General features: G+C 39.3%; 1 protein-coding gene across 1 annotated transcript in view; it reads left to right on the forward strand.

The window, feature by feature from the left end:
• The window catches only part of MCU (mitochondrial calcium uniporter), a 99,936-nt gene extending 91,204 nt beyond the window's left edge, over positions 1-8,732 (forward strand). Inside the window, exons 3-8 of the mRNA XM_063435107.1 lie at positions 1,591-1,761; positions 2,251-2,355; positions 2,765-2,925; positions 3,432-3,635; positions 5,427-5,543; positions 6,284-8,732. Coding sequence (XP_063291177.1) covers positions 1,591-1,761; positions 2,251-2,355; positions 2,765-2,925; positions 3,432-3,635; positions 5,427-5,543; positions 6,284-6,361 — 836 coding nt within the window. The 3' untranslated portion in view covers positions 6,362-8,732. The remainder of the gene's footprint in view (positions 1-1,590; positions 1,762-2,250; positions 2,356-2,764; positions 2,926-3,431; positions 3,636-5,426; positions 5,544-6,283) is intronic.
• The last annotated feature ends 11,912 nt before the right edge of the window (positions 8,733-20,644 follow it).

Raw genomic sequence — 20,644 nt, forward strand, 5'->3', positions numbered from 1 at the left:
CAATTCTGATGTCAAGGAGTTGGAACGGGGGCAGCGCCAATGCACCTGCGCAGTGCTGTAAATAAGGTAAGTTTTAACCCTTTCTAAGAATGGCTAAGGGGGGCTAGCAAACTAAATGGTGGTTTTAACAATATAGGGTCAGGATTACGTGTTTGTGTTCCTGATCCTATAGTGTTCCTTTAAATGCAGCATTTAAAGAGAAACCAAACTTTTCTTTGATTTCATGCTTGATGTGCTTCCTGACATATGTTAGATTTTCTTGTCCGGTTTGAAATAGCCAGTTAAGTGCCCTTAATGAAATAATATTTCCCAGCATGCCTCTACTAGGATGCTGATCATTTCATCTGATCTTTTTCTCATACACTTTGCTTACCAAATATTATCAGCTAGCATACACAGAACCCTGCAAGTGATGTTCTAAAAATGTCTTAACTTTTTTATTTCCTGTTTGTGGCGGTCATGTGGATATCTTGCATCATTGTTATAAACCAGACCAGCTTACCAAATTGCTTGAATCTTTGGATGCTCATATAATTGCCAACCTCAACTGTCAATTTTAGAATTTTGTGTTGTTTCATCTCTTGGTCTAACTGGGCAGACTAGATGGGCCGAATGGTTCTTATCTGCCGTCACATTCTATGTTTCTATGTAACAGAATGGGCTAACATCATCACAAATTTAGTCTCTTCTGCTTCTCCTCTTTGCTGCTTCTGCCACGCCTGTGACAAAGTTTGTTTATTCAGCATTATTTCCAAATCTTTTCTGTTAGAGTAACCACAATTTGATCCATTTTATTTGTATTTTCTCGATTCTTGCTGTCCCCACCCATCTGGCTATTGATGCATTAAAGGGACACTCTAAGAAACCAGACAGTTGAGTATAGTGGTTATGTTGCCAATAGTCTCTCCATGCCATCTCCTGGATTTTTAAAACATTTTCCTAGGAAAGCTTTGAGGAAAAAAACTGGCTCTACTGTGCTCCCAGAGATTGTCCCCTCTAAGGCCTAATGTGGCATTAATATTTGTGTATTGTCCATTTTCTCTTGTCCAACACCTGTGATTGTTATGTGATTGGTGGGAAGTCTAGTGCTAATAATCTGGAGGTTGGCTCCCACAGTCTTTTGGTCATAGAGCCACTTCACTGAGTTGTAATGGTAATGTTGCTTTGAACATCCCTTTAAGTAGTTAATCTCATCCTTTGTTGCTGTAAAAAAAAATCCCTGAAACGCAAGTCTTTTCACACCCAAACTCCCATTCCTATATCCATTCGATGGGGGATATAGCTCAGATTACCCTCTATGCCTCCATGCATGATGAGAGAATAAGAGTTGGCCACATGGCCAGCCCTTCCTCTTTCATAGGTGCCTGCTTTCTTCCCTTATTACTTCCCCCTTTACCACTCATGCAGATCATTTGAGAAGTGTTTTTGCAATTGCTTTGTTTCAAGCATCCTCTAAAAAAAATTTTAAATTTTGTTTTTGTTTTGTTTGTATGTTTTTTGTGTAACAATATTTCTGTCATGTGTATTCGTAGTATATTAATGTATAAATTACATCATCCTTATCTTTCTTCTCTTATCTTTTCTTTTTAGATGTAACTGTGATTTACCAAAACGGGTTACCTGTGATCTCTGTTAGCCTTCCTTCCCGACGGGAAAGGTGCCGATTCACCCTCAAGCCCATCTCTGACTCAGTTGGAGTATTTTTGCAGCAGCTCCAGGAAGAGGATCGAGGGATAGACAGAGTTGCGATCTATTCAACAGGTACTTAGGGTTAAATTAATGTGAGGGACAATTCTTGACTACAAAAAGTAAACTGGGCGAGCCACAATTGAAATCTAAAAGTACAGATGCGAGTCAGTGTTGTAAAGCACTTTAACTGGTAGCAACCTAATCAGACATTGTCAGGGTTCCACAGATACCATTTTGTAATGATGGAAAATACTTAAAATATAAAGTATGGCTAGTATTCCATATTTTTTAATGATGCAGGTGTTTTGTTAGTGCAGCCACAATACAAAAATCATGTATCAGTTCGATAGTCAATTTTTTTTATCTCTTTCAAAAATGATATGAAAATATGTTTAGCAGGGTAATGAGTTACCGGTATATTTTAAAGTGTGTCCAACGTTGTTCCCTTGCTCTTGTCAGACTTTAGTTCTGAGAACTGTAGCCATACCATGTCTCTCCACTTGTTAGATAGCTTGATGTAAAAACCTTGGCAGATCTTACATGCATAATCTTTTTTTCCAGATGGGGCCCGTGTGGCTGCTTCCACAGGAATTGAAGTTCTTCTTTTGGATGACTTCACACTGTCCATAAATGATAACACTTACCTTGTGCGACCACCAAAAAGAGGTACAGCGTTGCTGCTTTAGTATTAAATAGACAATTTATTTAGGATTACTATATTCACATGATTACATTAGATACCCAGGTTGTGATATGCACCCTAAAAATGTTTTACCAAGTGAATAAGAAAAAGCAGAATATTTTTAATGTTTAACAAAGTAAAATAGGGTTATTTTTATTTATTTCTTTATTCAATGGGTGCTGTGGCCCTTATGATTTAATTGACACAAATATCACATTCCATGCCCAGAATAAAGGGCTACTGGTAGACTAGTAGGTGTTCTCTCGTTGTCTCTGGATAAGCTGTTCTGGTTTTCAGAAATATTGGTGGATTCATGGACTAGCCAAACCATATGGCCAGCTCACATGAGTATTTGAGGAGGATAAATAAGGAAGAACCTTTATTTGTGTCCAGAACTTTTAAGCCATGAAGACGCAACGACACTGAATGACCTGAAAACCCTAGTGCAGCAACTGTACAGTACACTTCGGATTGAAGAACACCAACTCAATAAGGAGCGGGAGCTGAATGGGCGGTTAGAGGACCTTCGAGGGCAGCTAGAACCTCTTGAAAAGGTAAATAAATGTTAGTTACCAGAACTAAAGACCAGTTAAGTTTCAGTTAATTGTATTGATGTTTTCACTAGAATACCTAATAAGGTTTCAGATTATTTCCATACTTATTGAAACCTTGATGTTTACGATAGAGGAGAGAAATTAAGGTTACACAATGCTGTAGCAGTGGTGGAACCCAATGTAATCATTTTTTTTGGGATCATAAGAGTAGAGTACTATAGAGTAGTAATGGCCAAAATGTAGATCCTCTAATCCATATACCTCCATCCATTCAATCCTTCCTGTCTCTCTCCATATTATGTTATATTCCTTCCACCTGTCTTTCCAGCACTCCACCATCTCTATTTTTATTTCCACTGGAAACTGTACTGTAGCTTGCCAAGTGGAATGCGCTGGGCAGCATTGATTTGTGCCAGGTTGGCTTTCAGTTGATTTAACAGTGCACTTACTAACCATTGAATGCTTATTAAACAATACATCATTAAACAATTATTATTGTATAACAGGTTCGTCTTGAGATCAGCCGAAAAGCAGAGAAGCGAACTACATGGGTGTTGTGGGGGGGCATGGCGTATATGGCTACTCAGTTCGGAATTCTCGCCCGTCTGACGTGGTGGGAATACTCCTGGGATATTATGGAACCGGTCACTTATTTTATCACGTACGGCAGTGCCATGGCCATGTATGCCTACTTTGTGCTAACACGGCAGGTAAGTTGTATATAAAATTTATTTTGAAATCTAGAACATATCGGGCAGTGGTAGTTATAATGGTTGATCTAGACAGGTCTAGAAGTAGAGAAGGAGGTATGGCTGACACATATGTAATTGTTCTTGGTTGAGATAAGTCGAATGGTTACAAAGGAGTGAAAATGAATGAACTGGGTTTATATGTGAAGGTGGTGGTGGTGTTGTTTAATTGTAAAGACAAGGATTAAAAATTTAATAATTAAGTATTGAGTATATCAAAACCAGTGAGGAGATCGATACAGTGGAATAAAAGGCAAGATAGATGAGACCGTCAGTAGGGTAACGACATTAACTGCTGGAGAGAAGGCGCAGCTCAAAATCGGACTAAATGTGTTACAAATTATTTCTATGCAACTTTCAAGTCAGGGTTGCTGTCATCATTGATACAGTTTCACAGTAAGGGGGGTGCATTTGGGAGTAGTATTAGTGTTTTGTTTTCAGTAGCTCAAGCTTTAAGTAATCAGAATATTAAAATTGAAGTAATCTATGTAGGACTAATAATACGATGACCTATGAGTGGAATTTATGTTCTGGGTTAATGGCCCAAGACAATACCAGTAAATGTTAGCACTCAAGGCTGTAACTGGGTGCAGGTTTTGAGGTTACCCACCTAATAACCTCAAGGCAAAATCTACAAAAAACTAAATATTGATACCACACTCCAAATGTAATGCTGAGAAAAACTATTTAATTTATTTACTATGCAAGTTAATTAATTAGTGCATCACTTCAATCAAAAAAAGAGAATTTATATGTACAAATCTATTTACATAACGATTGCTGGCTGCATTCTGTACACTGATTATATATAAAAGATATAGCCAATGTTTGTAAATCAGATGAAAAAAAAATTCATTAAGTTAAATCGTATAAATTCATTCCAAAATTACATATATAGTGCATACAGAAATTAATGCAAGTGGATAATTCATGTCCTGTATGTCAACTGCCTGCATAAAAAACGGTTTAGTAAATATGTTTGAGACTAAACCCCAAAGTCCACACTGTAATTGTGTATGATGCACTGCAGTGCCAGTCAATAGTAGAGTTATGGGAATTGGGGGGGAAAAAGAAGGAAGAAAAAAAAGTCTCATATATAAAAACTTCCTTTTTGAGTACTTAAAGGTCTGTATAAAATAAAATAAAAAACTAAGAAGAAAATATAGATGCTGGTTGGATCTCACCAGACTAGAAGGGTACTGTGAAGACTTGGATCCAATACAGGTGGAGGCGGGGCGATGTCGGGCTTCTGTTGCCACTATCCCTGTTACGGTCGCCTTGCGAATTTGTGTTCGTGATCTGTCCAAAAGGTAGCTGGTTGGAGGGATCGTGGGCAGTGCTGCTTGGAATAAACGCTGGATTCTCTTGCAGGGTACAGATGCAGGATACAGTTCACCGGGGGCTGCGCGCTCGGGATTGATATCCCTTCAAAGGCCCTCTGATGATGGCCCAAGAGAAGGAAATGTGTAAAGCTTTAAGGGGAATATAAACCAGCAGCAATTTTCTTATTTCTGGAAGATCCAAGACCTGAATCTATGTTGACAGCAATATGCATATAATATTTTTTTTTTTTTTTTTTTTTTAAATGTATGTAAAGAAATCTTGGTTTTATTTAACAGTTGGATTACTTGTCTTGATAACTTATGGTGTAAGTGTTGAGTGTATTGTCAGATCTGGTATGGATTCTAATTTTATATAACCTACTGGTTTGGCTTTCTCTCCTTTTATTTAAACCCTTTTTCCTTTTTACAGGAATATATATACCCAGATGCCAGAGACAGGCAGTACTTAAATTTTTTCCATAAAGGAGCCAAAAACACATCTTTTGACATAGAAGAATATAATCGACTCAAGAATGCTATTGCTCAGGTACAATGTTAAATGTAATCCTATAGCGCTTGTAACATTTATAGTTCTGTAGTGTTGTGTATAAAGTGGCGCTGTCCCTATATTTCATTTAATAGGTCCACTGAGAACGATATCTCCAGCAAATAAGTATTATTACCCAAGCTGTTTAAGTTTCTCTTCTATTAACAGCAATGATCTAGCAGTATTCAACAAAAGTGGTCATTTTCGAATTCCGTCGGTTTTCATTGTTTGTTAATGTTTAAATAAAAGAATATTTGATTTAATTTGCCTATTGCTATGTAGAACAGTGGTGCCCAAAAGGTAGATCCCCAGATGTTTTAAAACTACACCTTCTAAAGGCATGCACAGGATCATGGGAGTTGTATTTCTATATAACATCTGGGGATCTACCTTTTTAACACACCCATGTAGAATATGCTCGGTAGTACTCTGCTTTTACCTGTGAGAGAAAGATGCTTCACACCTTGGCAAAAAAAGTAAATGTTGGTTAGGAATCTCTTGATGTAATTGGAAAAAGCTACAGATCAGATTTAAAATGGTCAGCATAAGCTATAGGCACTTTTAACTGTGCATCACTCTTTTATTTGACAGCAGAGGCAGTTTGATGCGGCAAGTACGACAAATGTGAAAACTATTTTAAAATCTTCCCAGCATTGCATCAGATAAAAATGTAAAAAAATAATATATATAATTTTTTTTTTTAAATAAATATAAATAACATGCATCTTTTCTTCTTGCAGGCTGAGCTGGACCTTAAAAGACTGCGTGACCCCCTCCAGGTGCAACTTCCAATCCAACAAATTAATGAGAAGGATTGATAGTCTTATTACTCTTAATCCCCAGCAGAACCTGTGGATAACTCTTGCCTTTGAATTAAAAGCATTACAGGTGGTAGCTGGGACGTGATATTGAGATGGATGTTCTTTTCCTTTTTTTCTTTTTCTTTTTTTTTCCTTTTATTTGTTACCATTTTTAGCTAATGTTAAAGAAGAGAGGATTAAAAATGGAATCTAATCAAAGCATGGGGCCTTGACATTGTTAAAAGCCTCTCTGTAAGGGCTTGGGGAAAATAGTCTTATATAAAACATATCTATCTTTTTATTTTTCTGTCGATGGGAAAAAAAAATGCATTACGAAATACATGGTCGAGGGTTCTGAACCAGTTGCAATGTTTCTTTTACTTTGTTTACTTTCATTTTCATGTTTTTATGGTCAGTTAAGAATGTGGCAGAGGTGCCTACAAAACATATCAGAATCATGGTCTGCCAAAACCGTGGGGACAAACAAGTAATATAGCGCACAATTTATGCCATTGGAGGAGTGTTGGACCAGAAGTAACCTCAGCATTACGTTTACCTCTAATTTTGCGAGGTGAATTGTTGCAATGACGTTGAGGCACTATTGCCTTCCTGTCCTTTGATAAACTCCGGGTTTGTGCACATTGCCTTTCCATGTATAGATTAAACACTGTTCAATTTTAATTCAAGTTCCAGACACAATGAAAACCTTCTGCTATGCATTTTAAGAAATCGCACGTGATTTTCTCGTAATCACTTTCAAAATGTCCCTCCCCCTCGTCTCTCCCACTGCCCTGGCTGTATACCCCAGTGGCTCAATGCATGATAGGTTTTAAGTCTGTTCTTTTTGGGAGGGAGGCTTCCCCTGTCCCTCACAACTTGGTAGGTGGTTCACTTGGGTAGTGACTAAAGATTGCATGAATGTACGAAGGGTTACCATCTTCTGGTGCGTTAACCCGACCATTAAATATCTTTACAAAGGTTATCTTCTGGCTCGTCCCTCAAGGGATCTGTCCACCTGAAAGACTTGGGTTTTTACAGACTTTCGGATTTGTCCATGTTCTGTTTTAACTGCATATCGCCGAAGAACCGAAGAGTGGCAAGACCTGAGATATCGCCTCTATCTTTATTCCAAAGATTTCAAGGGGATTTATTTTCCTTTTCTTTCCTTTTGGAATAAGCTGCTCTTCCACAGACTTTCTATATCAAAATGGTGCAGTTTCTCTCTTCGGTGTTGGCATGAATGGTACTGAGAGAGATTGGGGCTGCAAAGATTAACTTTACAGAGAAACTTTTTTTTTTTTTTTTTTTTTTTTTTTTTTATAAAAAGCACTCCCCACTGTGAAAGGCTCCTACTTCAGGAATAGAATTATAGAACTAAAGAAGTGAAGCCAGATTTCTGGTGCCTTGAATATGCTGAAAAGAGTGAAGAGCGGAGATTAAATAATTATCTCTTTATTTGACACGGCAAAGCAAGTAATCCTCATACGGCAGACATCAGGCCATCTTCCTAGACCAACTTCCTTAACCAACCACATGGATCACAGCTGGCTTATCCTGCCAAAATTTTACTTTGTATAATTGAGTAATGTAGAGCTCTCCTTGCAAATGATATTTAATTTTCTCATTTTATTCCATTATGCTTTTCCCAAATTTTTTTTTTTCTTTCTTTTAACTTTTGAAAAAGTGCAGTTCTCTGCAAAACCAATGTGAACCAAGAAAGAGATCTATTTCATAGGCTTGGATTAGATGGTGTAGGTTATTTGGTACTGCGGTGCATTACACTGCGTATTATGTCAGCGTTTCTGCTAAACTGTGTCCTTGCTATTCAGAATCCCCACTTTGCATGCAAGTGAATGCACCTGAAGTGTCTGCAATAGAGCGAGCGAGACTGACAATCATCCCTGTCAAATTACCCCCAGGTGTTAAAAATAGTCTTTTGACGGTCTTTGAAGAAGAGCTTTTGAAATATTCCTCATGTAGGGGTCACCGTTAATCCCTTTTAACTATGATACTGCTTGGATCACTGTGGTTGTTATGAGAGTTGCTCTTTTAACACTAACTCAGCCTGAGTTTTTCTTTTACCGTTTGCACTCTTTATTGCTAATGAAGCGGGGAATAGATGCACTTTGTAGCCCTCAAAGTAATAGATGTATTCTGTGCATACAAGGGATATCAAAAAAGGACCATGTAAAAACAGCACTTGTGTTGTAAAGGTCCACGTGTGTCAGTGTGTGTAGGGAGGTTTGGAGCATGGAGGAATGTCCTATCAATAAACAAAATATTAAAAAAAAAAAAAGTGTAAAATCCTGTATCATTTATGAAATATGTATAAAAGATTTAAAAAAAGTAATTCTGCAACAATAAACATTTATTCAGTTTTTGAAGTAAAGACTTGAGTGTTTAATTTAGTCTCCCTTTTTCAGTGATGTAAAAGAAGCACATTTCAGACTTTGATATGTATGACAGTGTTGATTAAGAAAAATCCCTTTTGAAAATGTAATCTGCATTCAGCTAACTCTGACAATAGTTATGAATATATCTGCGGATGCAATTTGGAGGTTAATAAGAAGTGTTCAGTATCTATCCGCATACAGCCATTGGGAAAAGAAAGTACACCCACTTTGAATCCTTTGGTTTTGCATATCAGGACATAATAATCATCTGTTCCTTAGCATGTCTTAAAATTGGTTAAATACAACCTCTGATAAAAAAAAAAACACCACGTGTGTAGGAAATTGGCATTCCGTGAAATCTTTGTTTGTCACATATCAGTTTTCTTAACAATCGAATCAAGTATCTTGCAGTTTAACTTATGTTTATTCAAACATAACAATCCATCTGGTAATAACAAATGTCTTTAACAGTCTTTGTCCAATACAGAGAGCAATTTTCCAGTTGTTATCCATTTTTGATGTTAAAGGTATTGGCCACGAATTCTAAACTACAATTAGTTTTATGGGTTTAAAATTCAGTTACAGAGGGGAGTATACATAAGATTGCCTTACTTTAAAATAAGTGGCTATCTTAGAAAAAGGGGAGTTACTTAGCATCATTTGAAATCTATGATTAAAGTCATACGTTATATTTGGCGGCAAGATATGTGAGACAAAGAACTTCTATATACATGATGTAATGAATAATTGCCTGTAGAAATGTGAGTCTTCAAAGGAATTCAGGCTTTCAAGGCTATGTCAAAGGTTACTATAAACAAGCCCTTCAACATCACTCTTAAAGTGAACCAGATGTGGTCTCCATTCCTATACAATGAAAGTCTGTAATACTCTATAGGCCGAGGTATGGCTTCTCAATTTCAGTGTTCTGGAAGCAATCTGAATTAAACTTATAATATTTATATCAACACGTTAAATACATTTAAAGTACATAAAAAATATTTTTCAACGTGACGTATTACACAGTGTCATGATTTATTTAACAAAAATTAAACAGCCATCTGTGGAAAACCTAGGAAGGGTAATCGGGCAATTCCCATACAATTTAAAGTTCATCATTTTTCAGTGAGTTCAAAAATGGGAAAGCTTTTTTTAGACTCTTGCCAATCTTCCCAAGAGTGGACATCCCAGCAAATACACTCCAAGGTCAGACCATGCAATGCTCAGAGAAATCGCAAAAAAGACAAGTTACATCACAGACTCTGCAGGTCTCAGCATGTTAATTTTCGTGACCGTACAAATAGAAAAAGACGGAACAAGTATGCATTGTTTGGAAGGGCTTACAGGAGAAAGCACGGTTTATGTTTGCAAGGTTGCATCTGAACAAAACACAAGACATCTGGAACAATGACCTTGGGGTAAATGAGGCCAAAGTGGAGGTGTGATGATTTAAGCTTGTTTTGCAGCCACAGGATCTGGGAACCTTGCAGTCCTTGTATCGACCATGAAATCCTCTGTGTACCAAAGTTTTCTTGAGTCAAATGTGTCATCTGTGGGACAGATGAAGCTTGGTCGAAATTGGGTCAGGCAACAGGACAACGATCCCAAACACATCAGCAAATCTACAACTTAATGGCTGAAAAAGAAACGGCGTTGCAATGGCTCCGTCAAATTACAAACCTCAACTTGATGCTGTGAATTGCTGTGGCAGGACCTTAAGAGAGTTGTGCAGAATTGCCAGCAAACTTCAAGGAACTAAAGCACCGTTGCAAATAAGAGTGTCGAAATTCCTCCACAACGATGTGAGAGACTGATCGTTATACAGAAAACAATTACTTCAAGTTATTGCTGCTAAAGATGGTTCTACACTATATTGAATCATAAGATGTACTTAGTTTTTCACACATGGTTTCTCAATTTTGTTTTTATTTTTGTAAAAAATATCATGACACAGTGTAATGTCAAACGTTGTTGTTCATCTGAGGTTGTATTTACCTAATTTTAAGGCCTGCTTGTTATGTCCTGATCTGTGAAACCATATAATTCAAAGAGGGTATTCTTTCATGATGCTTTCACAACCTATATCACTGTACCTGAGCCCTGTGGCTTGCAATTCATAAAAGGAATTCCTTGATAACTGCAGAGCTGTCTGTTGGTTATTACCACTCTATAATGTTGAGATCCCTACGAGATGGATAAGATTTTATTTTTCATTGAGCAGTGTATGGATAATCTTATGGGAAGCCTGTCTGTTCAGTGTTTACAAAACAGAAAAGTTTAGTAGTGCACCTAAATTATAGAGGTTGCTGTATCAATAAGTTTGCTGGAAAGGGCAGCTTTATGCATTCGGATTCTTTTTTTCATTGAGCTAATATAAAAGATTCAACTTAATCACATTTTCTGTTTGGCTGAATTCAAAGTTTGCAACCAGTTTCTATATTAATCAGGCTTAGAGAAGTGACAATTATATGATCAACTTAGTGCACATTGTGCAAGCTTTTATTACGTCCTCTTGACTTGGCTGCTTACATACCAGAAATTAATTGCCTAATATTTATAGAAACATAGAATGTGACGGCAGATAAGAACCATTCGGCCCATCTAGTCTGCCCAATTTTCTAAATACTTTCATTAGTCCCTGGCCTTATCTTATAGTTAGGATGGCCTTATGCCTATCCCACGCATGCTTAAACTCCTTTACTGTGTTAACCTCTACCACTTCAGCTGGAAGGCTATTCCATGTGTCCACTGCCCTCTCAGTAAAGTAATACTTCCTGATATTGTTTTTAAACCTTTGTCCCTCTAATTTAAGACTATGTCCTCTTGTTGTGGTAGTTTTTCTTCTTTTAAATATAGTCTCCTCCTTTACTGTGTTGATTCCCTTTATGTATTTAAATGTTTCTATCATATCCCCCCTGTCTCGTCTTTCCTCCAAGCTATACATGTTAAGATCCTTTAACCTTTCCTGGTAAGTTTTATCCTGCAATCCATGAACTAGTTTAGTAGCCCTTCTCTGAACTCTCTCTAAAGTATCAATATCCTTCAGAAGATATGGTCTCCAGTACTGCGTACAATACTCCAAGTGAGGTCTCACCAGTGTTCTGTACAATGGCATGAGCACTTCCCTCTTTCTACTGCTAATACCTCTCCCTATACAACCTAGCATTTCCTGCTGCTCTGTTACATTGTCTGCCTACCTTTAAGTCATCAGAAATAATCACCTCTAAATCTCTTTCCTCAGATGTTGAGGTTAGGACTCTATCAAATATTCTGTACTCTGCCCTTGGGTTTTTACGTCCAAGATGCATTATCTTGCACTTATCCACATTAAATGTCAGTTGCCATTTTGAGGATACAAATCCCTACCACTAGCCTATCATTAAAGGACCACTATAGTGCCAGGAAAACATACTCGTTTTCCTGGCACTATAGTGCCCTGAGGGTGCCCCCACCCTCAGGGTCCCACTCCCGCCAGGCTGGATGCTATGTTTACAGCAGAAAGGGTTACCTGGCACCCAGACCACTTTATTAAGCCTATAGTGGTCATTTAAAGGCAAAACGTTAATTTGAACTAAATATACTACAAAGTGAAAATGCGCATTTAAATATTGGCAACTCTATATACTTCTAACAAAATATTCCAACAAGAAATGAAATCTATTTTGGTGTCAAATTTTGTATTTTGTCTTTTAACCCCTAAAGGACCAAACTTCTGGAATAAAAGGCAATCCTGACATGTCACACGTGTCATGTGTCCTTAAGGGATTAAACGCACACCAATGTCTTCACAGCAAAGACCTCTGCCTCATGCTTGGCTGCTATTTGGCAACATTCTCAATGCTTTTCTCTTTCTACAGGTGTGCCTTCCCTCTTGTGCAATTTCTTTTATAGCTTGCGCAACAGCAAAAATCATATTCACTATGGACCTCTTATAGAGAGTGAAAGTAACCCTGTGTACATAAAATGAGGTGTATGCAGAGTGGAAATATTATAAGTAATTGAAACACAGTGGTTGTGGTAAAACAAAGCACAACCTGTAGGTATATTTGCAAACATGGAAATCACTCTGACACCTATTAAGGAGACAAAAACAGAAAGAGAGCACCTAGTGCAGCATAGTAATTTACTTATAAATATATAGAATAAAGCAAACAGAGGTGCCCTTTAGGTGTTACACTCACAAGATTGGAGTAGTAAAAGCAGCACTCGTTGCTATAGCACTCAGGGAGGATCAGCCCCTAGAGTGCGTGGGATCTATGGAAAAGAAGCTTGCAATCCGGATCTCAGGCAAGTATACTTTATAAATAGCCATTTAAAAACAGCAAAACTTGTTGTGGAGGTAGTAAGTCCGCTCACCAGCCTCAGGAAACCGCAAAGAAAGTTCCATATACTCATGCAATGTAAAAAATCTTCCGGCTGCTGTTGCCGACTGTCTCCAAATCACTTCCTGGTTCCGGGTCCGTAATGCATTTCACCCCACCCACAGGGCTTTGTCAAATGGCTGAGAAATGTTTGGTTGCGCAGAACCGTGAGTCTGTACTAACCCTGCATGGCCTTCAATACGTTTCTTGTATTTACTTCAGGCAGTCTATCTTCATTACTATTGCTTTCCATTAGAACATTTGGCGACGTTCGGCCAAATACGCATATTCGTTTCTTGCTACTTACAATCGGTCCATGCCCAACCGCTCATGCTTTACTCTGCACAGTACAGCCTTGTAGGCATTCAGCAACAGGATTTACCACTGGACAACTTAGTCTAGCTCAGATATCGTTATTACAATTTACTGTCACTCACATAGTCGATGTATTCGCTCCCCATTTTCAACATGTTCAGGAAAAAAAATGGTGGATTGCATGTTACTGTTGTTCCTATTGCTATGATCATCTTAGCCTTGTACATTGCTTTTAACCCTATTTGTTCATTATCATTGTATATGCATAATTATTCACCTCCTAACCAGTCTACAAATACTATCTCAAATCTTGTGTTTTACAATTCTGTCCTCTCTGGTAATACTGTACAGACATTACTGCCTCAGGTCCTAGAGGTCCAAGCGTTGCTTTTATTATGTATTCTGTCTATATACCCTCCGCTGATGTTGCTCTATAGGTATGTATGGTATAAATTGTTTGGTATATTGTGTGGTATAAAATGTTTCATACGGTCACTATTCTGTTCACCATTTCAGAATCTAGACATTTGTTCATAGCACCTCAGGCTACTCTATGGTCTCATTACTATCTAATATCATTCGATCACTACTGCTCCACAACACTACGACCACTTTCTGATCTACGTCCTTCCAATTACACCCCTCTTATTTCCAACACCTCATCGAGTGGCCGCCATATGAGAATTTTCAGGGCCAATACAAACTGTTTTGTGGAAATCTATTTGTAAATAGGTCTATACATAGCACATTAGATTGCTCATTTACACTGGGGGAAAAAAAGGGTTATTTACAGTAAAACCAAATATGTGTACCGGTAATTCTCTGCCAGAAGAGGTGGTTTTATCAGAGTACAGATTTTTTTTTTTAATTCTTTATTTTTGTAGTGCAGATAAACACAGTATTTCAAACAAGCGCCACAACAGCGTAATTCAAGTTTCTTTCAAGGTAGATAGTGGCATGATAATTTGCACACATTTTATATTAAACAGATTAACTAAACAGTTGATTCTTCCAAGTAAGATAAAATTAAGTAATGATGCTGGTCGCTCAGCTAGGTCGCCTATGCTACATGTACACCATGTTATGTTTTTACTACATATTAAGCATTTACATAGCAATAGTTAACAGCACGAGTTTTAGCAATATCAGAGTAGGTTCAATATAGTGAAACAATCTTTATAAGGGTGTCGGAAGTGTAAAAATCAGGAATATTTTCTAAAGAGCTTACATGGACTGAAAGTGGTATGGACAAGAGAGGTTAGCCTAGGTACAGCAGGAGTATAGGCAGGCTATGCATGTTACCCAGAACAATCTAGCCTGGGACCGGATATCTATAGGGGATCACATTCGGCTAAGTAAGGCATGCTTAATAAAATAGAAGAAAATAAAAGGAAAGCAAGTGCTTAAGAATTAATGTAAAACCTAAGTAAAGTCACATGAGTAGGCAGGTGCGGTGCTCCTTGTTCACTATGCAGTGGTAGGCATGTTAAGCTCGTATCATCTGCTGGCCACCCGGTGTTAGGCAGTCCCCTTATCATGGTGTCTTCACCCAATGCCCTGGCTGGGCTCCGCTCGGTGATAGCCGCTTATTCTCACCATCTGGGCCGTGCTGATGTCTAAGGGGTTGCTTTCTGGGTTCCACTCAGGGCCTCCTCCATGTTGCAGCCTTTCTCCCCGTAGATGAGGGTCAGGGTGGTGTGTCATGTATATTTTCTTTCTGGGGCTTGACGTTGCCACCAAAGAAACCCCTTCTGCTGTGTTTAGTTTGGATGGCTTGCCTGAAGCTTGCGTGTGAGTGACTCTGCTGCACGTGAGGCTTACTCGCCTTCCGTGGTGTTGCACGAGTGTCCTGGTGCAGGGCCACCGGCCGCCTGTTCGGCTGCGGGTTCTGTGTGAACGGGTCAGTGCTGCGTGGCGGGGCAGGTTGGCGTAGCCTGCGCTCCAGCTGCTTCCAGAACCGTTCAAAGTGTCTGTTGATCCTTGCTAGGACGTCAGATACAGCGTCTGTGGGGCTCTCAGCGCCTGCAGTGTCCTCCATCTTGGGCAAAGCTCTGCACTCGCCTTTCGCTTGCGAGGTCTGGTTTGATTTGTCTCCGCTGGGTGGACCGGGATCTCCCCCGCCGGTCCAGAGGGGGGGGGGGTAACGGGGCTTGCTCATCCTGTCGTCTGAGTGTTTCTGGGTCGGGAGAGCGGCCGTCTCTCCCGCCCGTTGTTTGCTAGGCCGCACTGTCAGTTGTCGTGTCGGCGGGTCTCGAGTGGGTCTCTCACCCTCACCCTGCATGCCCTCAGTTGCAGGGAGCATGTGGGTATATTTTGTCGTCGTTTTTGCCTTGAGACACTGCCTTAGGTCGCTTGTTAGGGTTTCGTTGAGCGGGAGCTCCTGAGAGACACGTCTTGCCGCCATGACGGTTAGGCCCCGCCCCCAGAGTACAGATTTTTAAGCAGTGACTGGATGAATTCTTGCAAAAGCATAATATTTAGGGATATAATTTTTAATATATGAGTTAACTGTCTCCTCATCTAAGGATACGTCAGACTTCCATTCTGAAAATTGGAGAGTGCTTCAAACAATTTTTTTCTTTTCCCTTCAATTGGATCAACTGCAGAAACAGCTGTGAGGCTGCACTTGATGGGTGAAAGTATTTTTTTTTCAGCCTACGTAACTATTTATGTACCATTAAGTGGGGTTGAGATAGGGATAACTTAAAATGAAAGGACTTACGATCAATTTTAACGTAACAAAAAAAATGAGGCAACCGTGTGCAGTGCCAGTCTGCCATTTCAAAGGCTAGTTAGGTACCGTAAATGATGATTACATGCAGATGCACCTACTTTGCATTCAATTATTAACTATCTATAACCAAAGTGGACTATTGGAGAAATGTTTTCCTTTACAGAATAACCAAATAAAGGTATTATAAACATGGACTACGTGGCCCTAATTCAATTAATAGAATGGTTTTGGACAATAATGGTGGAAAGGAGAATTTTAAGCCGGGGAGAGGAGGACTGCTGTTATGGAAAAAATAAGGTTGTGCACACACAAATAGGGTTATCTACTCAAGTAAGAAGTGTTGGGAATTCACAGTACATTTTACATTTTAACAGCATAGCTCAGTGGTCCTCAACCCAGTCCTCGTGAACCACCAACAGTCCAGGTTTTTGTCAGACTCTCAATTTGAATTAAAAAAAAAAAAAAAAAAAGGGGAAATACATAAATCCCAGACTGCTGGTGGTCCATGAGTGCTAAATTGGAAACCACTGGCTCATAGCTGACTTAGATATATATTCCAATATTGCTATTTTGGCTTTAAATTTAAAATTCACTTTGGATTCCTGACACTAATCACTTTAGTAAATAACCCTAAACATTTTTTAATGTCCATCCAGATATTACAACTCTGCAAACAGATATGCCTTTAATAGGCAGTGCTCAATAATCCCAGGGAACAATAGTGATCAGATGCTTAAAACTGTGCATCCCCCCTCTAGCCATTCTGTATACACACTAAAAGGTAAGTAGAGGAACAGGTGCACACAGGATTGGGAAGGATGAGTTTATTGCTAGATACAATCTAAGCTTCATATGCTTACACTGGATTTCTACCAATTCTGGGGCCACCTAGGTCCTAGGACATGCATTTATTATACTCACTAAGCGTTGTAGTTTTAAAAATGTAAAGATGGAGTGCATATTTAGGGCACAGAAGAAACTTCAAAAATTATTGGGGGAAAAAATAATTAGTGAGCAGATTCCCAGATTTCTCTCCTCTGTACAGCATATCTACTGGTTGTTGAGTTCTACATGAGTTGTGTTCTAGAAAAGCGTATCGCATGCTGACAAATGTTTATGTATTTTTTTTTTACCCATCGTAATATTTGTAAACATTATTTTAACTGTCGCTCTTGTGTCAAGACTAATCTGTAGCACTATCCCAATCTGCCGGTATTCTTTCGTGCAATTTTGTGAAATTGTAGGTTTGTAAAATGCTTTTGCTACATTACATTGTTTTATTCAGTAGATCTGGAAAACATAATATATCACAAAAACATTAGGTCACTAAATTTTCAGTGTAAGTTATTCTAAAAATAAAATTTGTTGTGTGAATGAACGTTAGTTTCGCAGTGAGGTTTATTTTCGGTCAAACTAATTACCGTGAAAACTGACAGTGCAACTGAAATTTTAAAAAGTCTTTCAGTATTCAGCCATTTTTTTTAAACCACCCTGCTCCTCCATATAATTTTTTGAGTTGTTTACCAGAATAACAAAATAAAATTTGAAAGGAGGTGATACATACAGATTGAAATTGGACAGATGTATGCAAGTATATTTCTTACACTGAACAAAACATATGCAAAAGGTATACAAGCAAAAATTGCGCTTACAAAGAAGTAAAATGATACAAGTGATAAAACAATGTGACAATGTGTAGATATAAAAAGGTAAAGAAAGCTGCACCTTTGGGTGAAATTGCTCAAAAAACACCAAAGTGGCACATAAACAAGAAAAAAAAAAGTGCACTATACATTTAAAACATATATTGCAGGGGGCGGGGCCTGACAGCCAAGATGGCCGGACGTGCTCTGTGGGAGCTCGTGCACCTGAGGGTTCAAAAATGAGAATCCTGCAGAATTTACCCAAGCCAATAGCCCACGGTGCCAAGAGTACGATACTGGACCACACCAGGATCAAAACGGTACCAAACACGCACCGCCACGACACACGAGCACACGATCCGGCCACGCGGCCTACACTGAGGCGGAACCTGAAGCCTGGGGGAGGCGGACGATCACCCGGCACAGGACCCGCTTATATGCAAGAAATGTACGGAGCCCTGCTATCCCCCCCTGTGGACCGGCGGGGATATCCCGGTCCTCGTGGGGGCCGAATACCCCCAAAGCAAGTCATGATCAGGCAATATCACCGACGGGAAAACGAGGCTATCAAGGCCCACACAAGAAGGCGCCACAAGCACAACCCGCGACTAAACGCCTCCTGGTTAAACCACTCAACTGCACAATGGAGTTCTACGACCGGCTCTGCACCGGCCTGTGGACCAAGCTCCACACTAGGAGATGGCTCTACAAACAGGCGATAAAAGAAGTGGCGGCGTGGATTCGCCCAGCCACCCGGCGCCAATTGAGCAGAGACCCGCCCCGAGCCCCTAGACGGAGGAGAGATGAAAGACCAGGATGGCAAGAGACGAAGACATACATGCTGGGCACTAATACTAGCCCTCCTACTCGTCAGCACGGGACTCTAAAGTACGACGACTCACTCACAGATCAGCAGCACTCAAAGCTCTCAGCCAACGGAGTACACCCCCACATCTAGAGACCCACGCCAACAGCAAAGAAAACAATCGGCAGTTAGAGCAGGTACACACAGAGATCCGAACCGGGCGGAGAGCCTACCTGAGAGATGGAACCCCACCCTGCCACCGTACCAAACCCACATGCCAAATCCTTTGAGCCGGCATCGGCTGACTGAGGTGGACTGACCCAGTGGTAGACAGTGCCCCTACAGGACTAAACGTAGTGACATTGCAAGAATCCACCTCACAGTCTATGCCGAAGTGCGGTAAACGGTAGCACCTGGGACTGCAGCTATAAGGACTCTCTTTGCCCCAGTTGCGTTTAACACATAAGAACAGCATTGTAATTCCCTGGTGCTCTGTCTTGACTAACAGCTATCCTATGTCAGCAGTCTTTTATATGCATTGACAGTTGTTTAGAGAGGGAAATGCACTTTAGTATCATTACTAACTCAAAATGCATGTGTATTAGCCCGCTCATCCACAACCCATTTATTTAATGTCCTATCTTAAATGCATCCATCTTTGCTCTCCCTCCCTGAATCTTGATAACTAGCTTGTGCAGCGCCGACTAGGCAACAGCTCAGATAGCCTTGAACTAGCTAATCTCATAACGACATACCTGATACGGTAGAATTAACCCAACAGAATATGTCAACCTATACTACCTACTGGAGTTAAATTAAAGCGCCTGAACTAAGCTTGCAATTCTCCATCTATAAAAACATAAGCGCAATGTTTTAGATACTATAGTTATGTTAATATGTGAATTTAATCTGCTCACACCAGCTGTTATGGCGGTGCAGATTCGCATGTCCACTACGAGCACGAAAAATAAAGAATTTAAAAAAGTTAAGCAGACATAGCTAGGAGATAATCTCTTGTATTCTACTACTTAATCCCATATCTAGAGGACCATCCATACATTGACTGTTGTTGCCATAATCTCGATCTAGAGAGATTTAAAAAAAAGCATGTTTATAATCCTGTTATACCTACTTAAAAAAAAATTGTGCATCTTAAACGTAATGCCTTCTTGCATTTAAACTATGTATCCTAACTCTCTTGTCAATTGCTATTGGGGCATGACTAGCTGTATGTTCTTATCTGCACTTCAAAAATAAAGAATTACAAAAAAACATATAGTGCATACATAAAATGCACACAATGCAAGTGACAGTACACTAGTAAAGTGCTATATTCTGTATGTAGTAAATACAATAAAGTACATGTAAATTCCAAGTGCAAAAAGTGACAATGCATAATAAAAGCTTACTATGAAAATTAAATTAGGGACTTCATAATTATCACCCAGGAATACATTAAGACAGAATAGATGAAAACAAAAAAGGAGAAAATATAGTGTAATATTGTAACAGCACAGAAGGTAATGTAAGCAAATGAAATAAACTCACACGAAAGTCCGCTCTAACTTTGCTGGCATTGGTCCTTTTATTTAGGACTGAGATCGTTGATGACCAGGACGGCAACATGATATAAAAAAAAAAATCCTTACTTTATTGAAAACAAGGTTAAAAAAAAAATCACATTAAGTGATTAAACTCAAATGAAGTCTTTATCCCTCAGTATGCAATCTTTTCAAAACTCGCGACTAGCACTAGCGGTTTTCAAAGCTGCAGCAACAAGGGAATACGAGCGTCGTACGGTCACATGATGACGTACATATTCGTGCGTGATGGCACGTTTCGCCTGGGCGGCTTCCTCGGATCACTCCATAACCCTGCCGTCCTGTTCCATTTAAGTCCACTTGAGTACGCGTGGTATTAGAAAAGTCGTGTGCCGATTGGTGCTTCCAGAAAACTAAAGGTTGAGTGGCTATTCTGCAAATGAAATTATGCCACAGGTGAAATAGCAAGTCCAATGAATAAAACATGACAATGAAGACAACAGGGGAAGATA

This window comes from Pelobates fuscus, chromosome 10 (assembly GCF_036172605.1).
Source record: "Pelobates fuscus isolate aPelFus1 chromosome 10, aPelFus1.pri, whole genome shotgun sequence".
In the NCBI taxonomy this organism is placed as follows: Eukaryota; Metazoa; Chordata; class Amphibia; order Anura; family Pelobatidae; genus Pelobates; species Pelobates fuscus.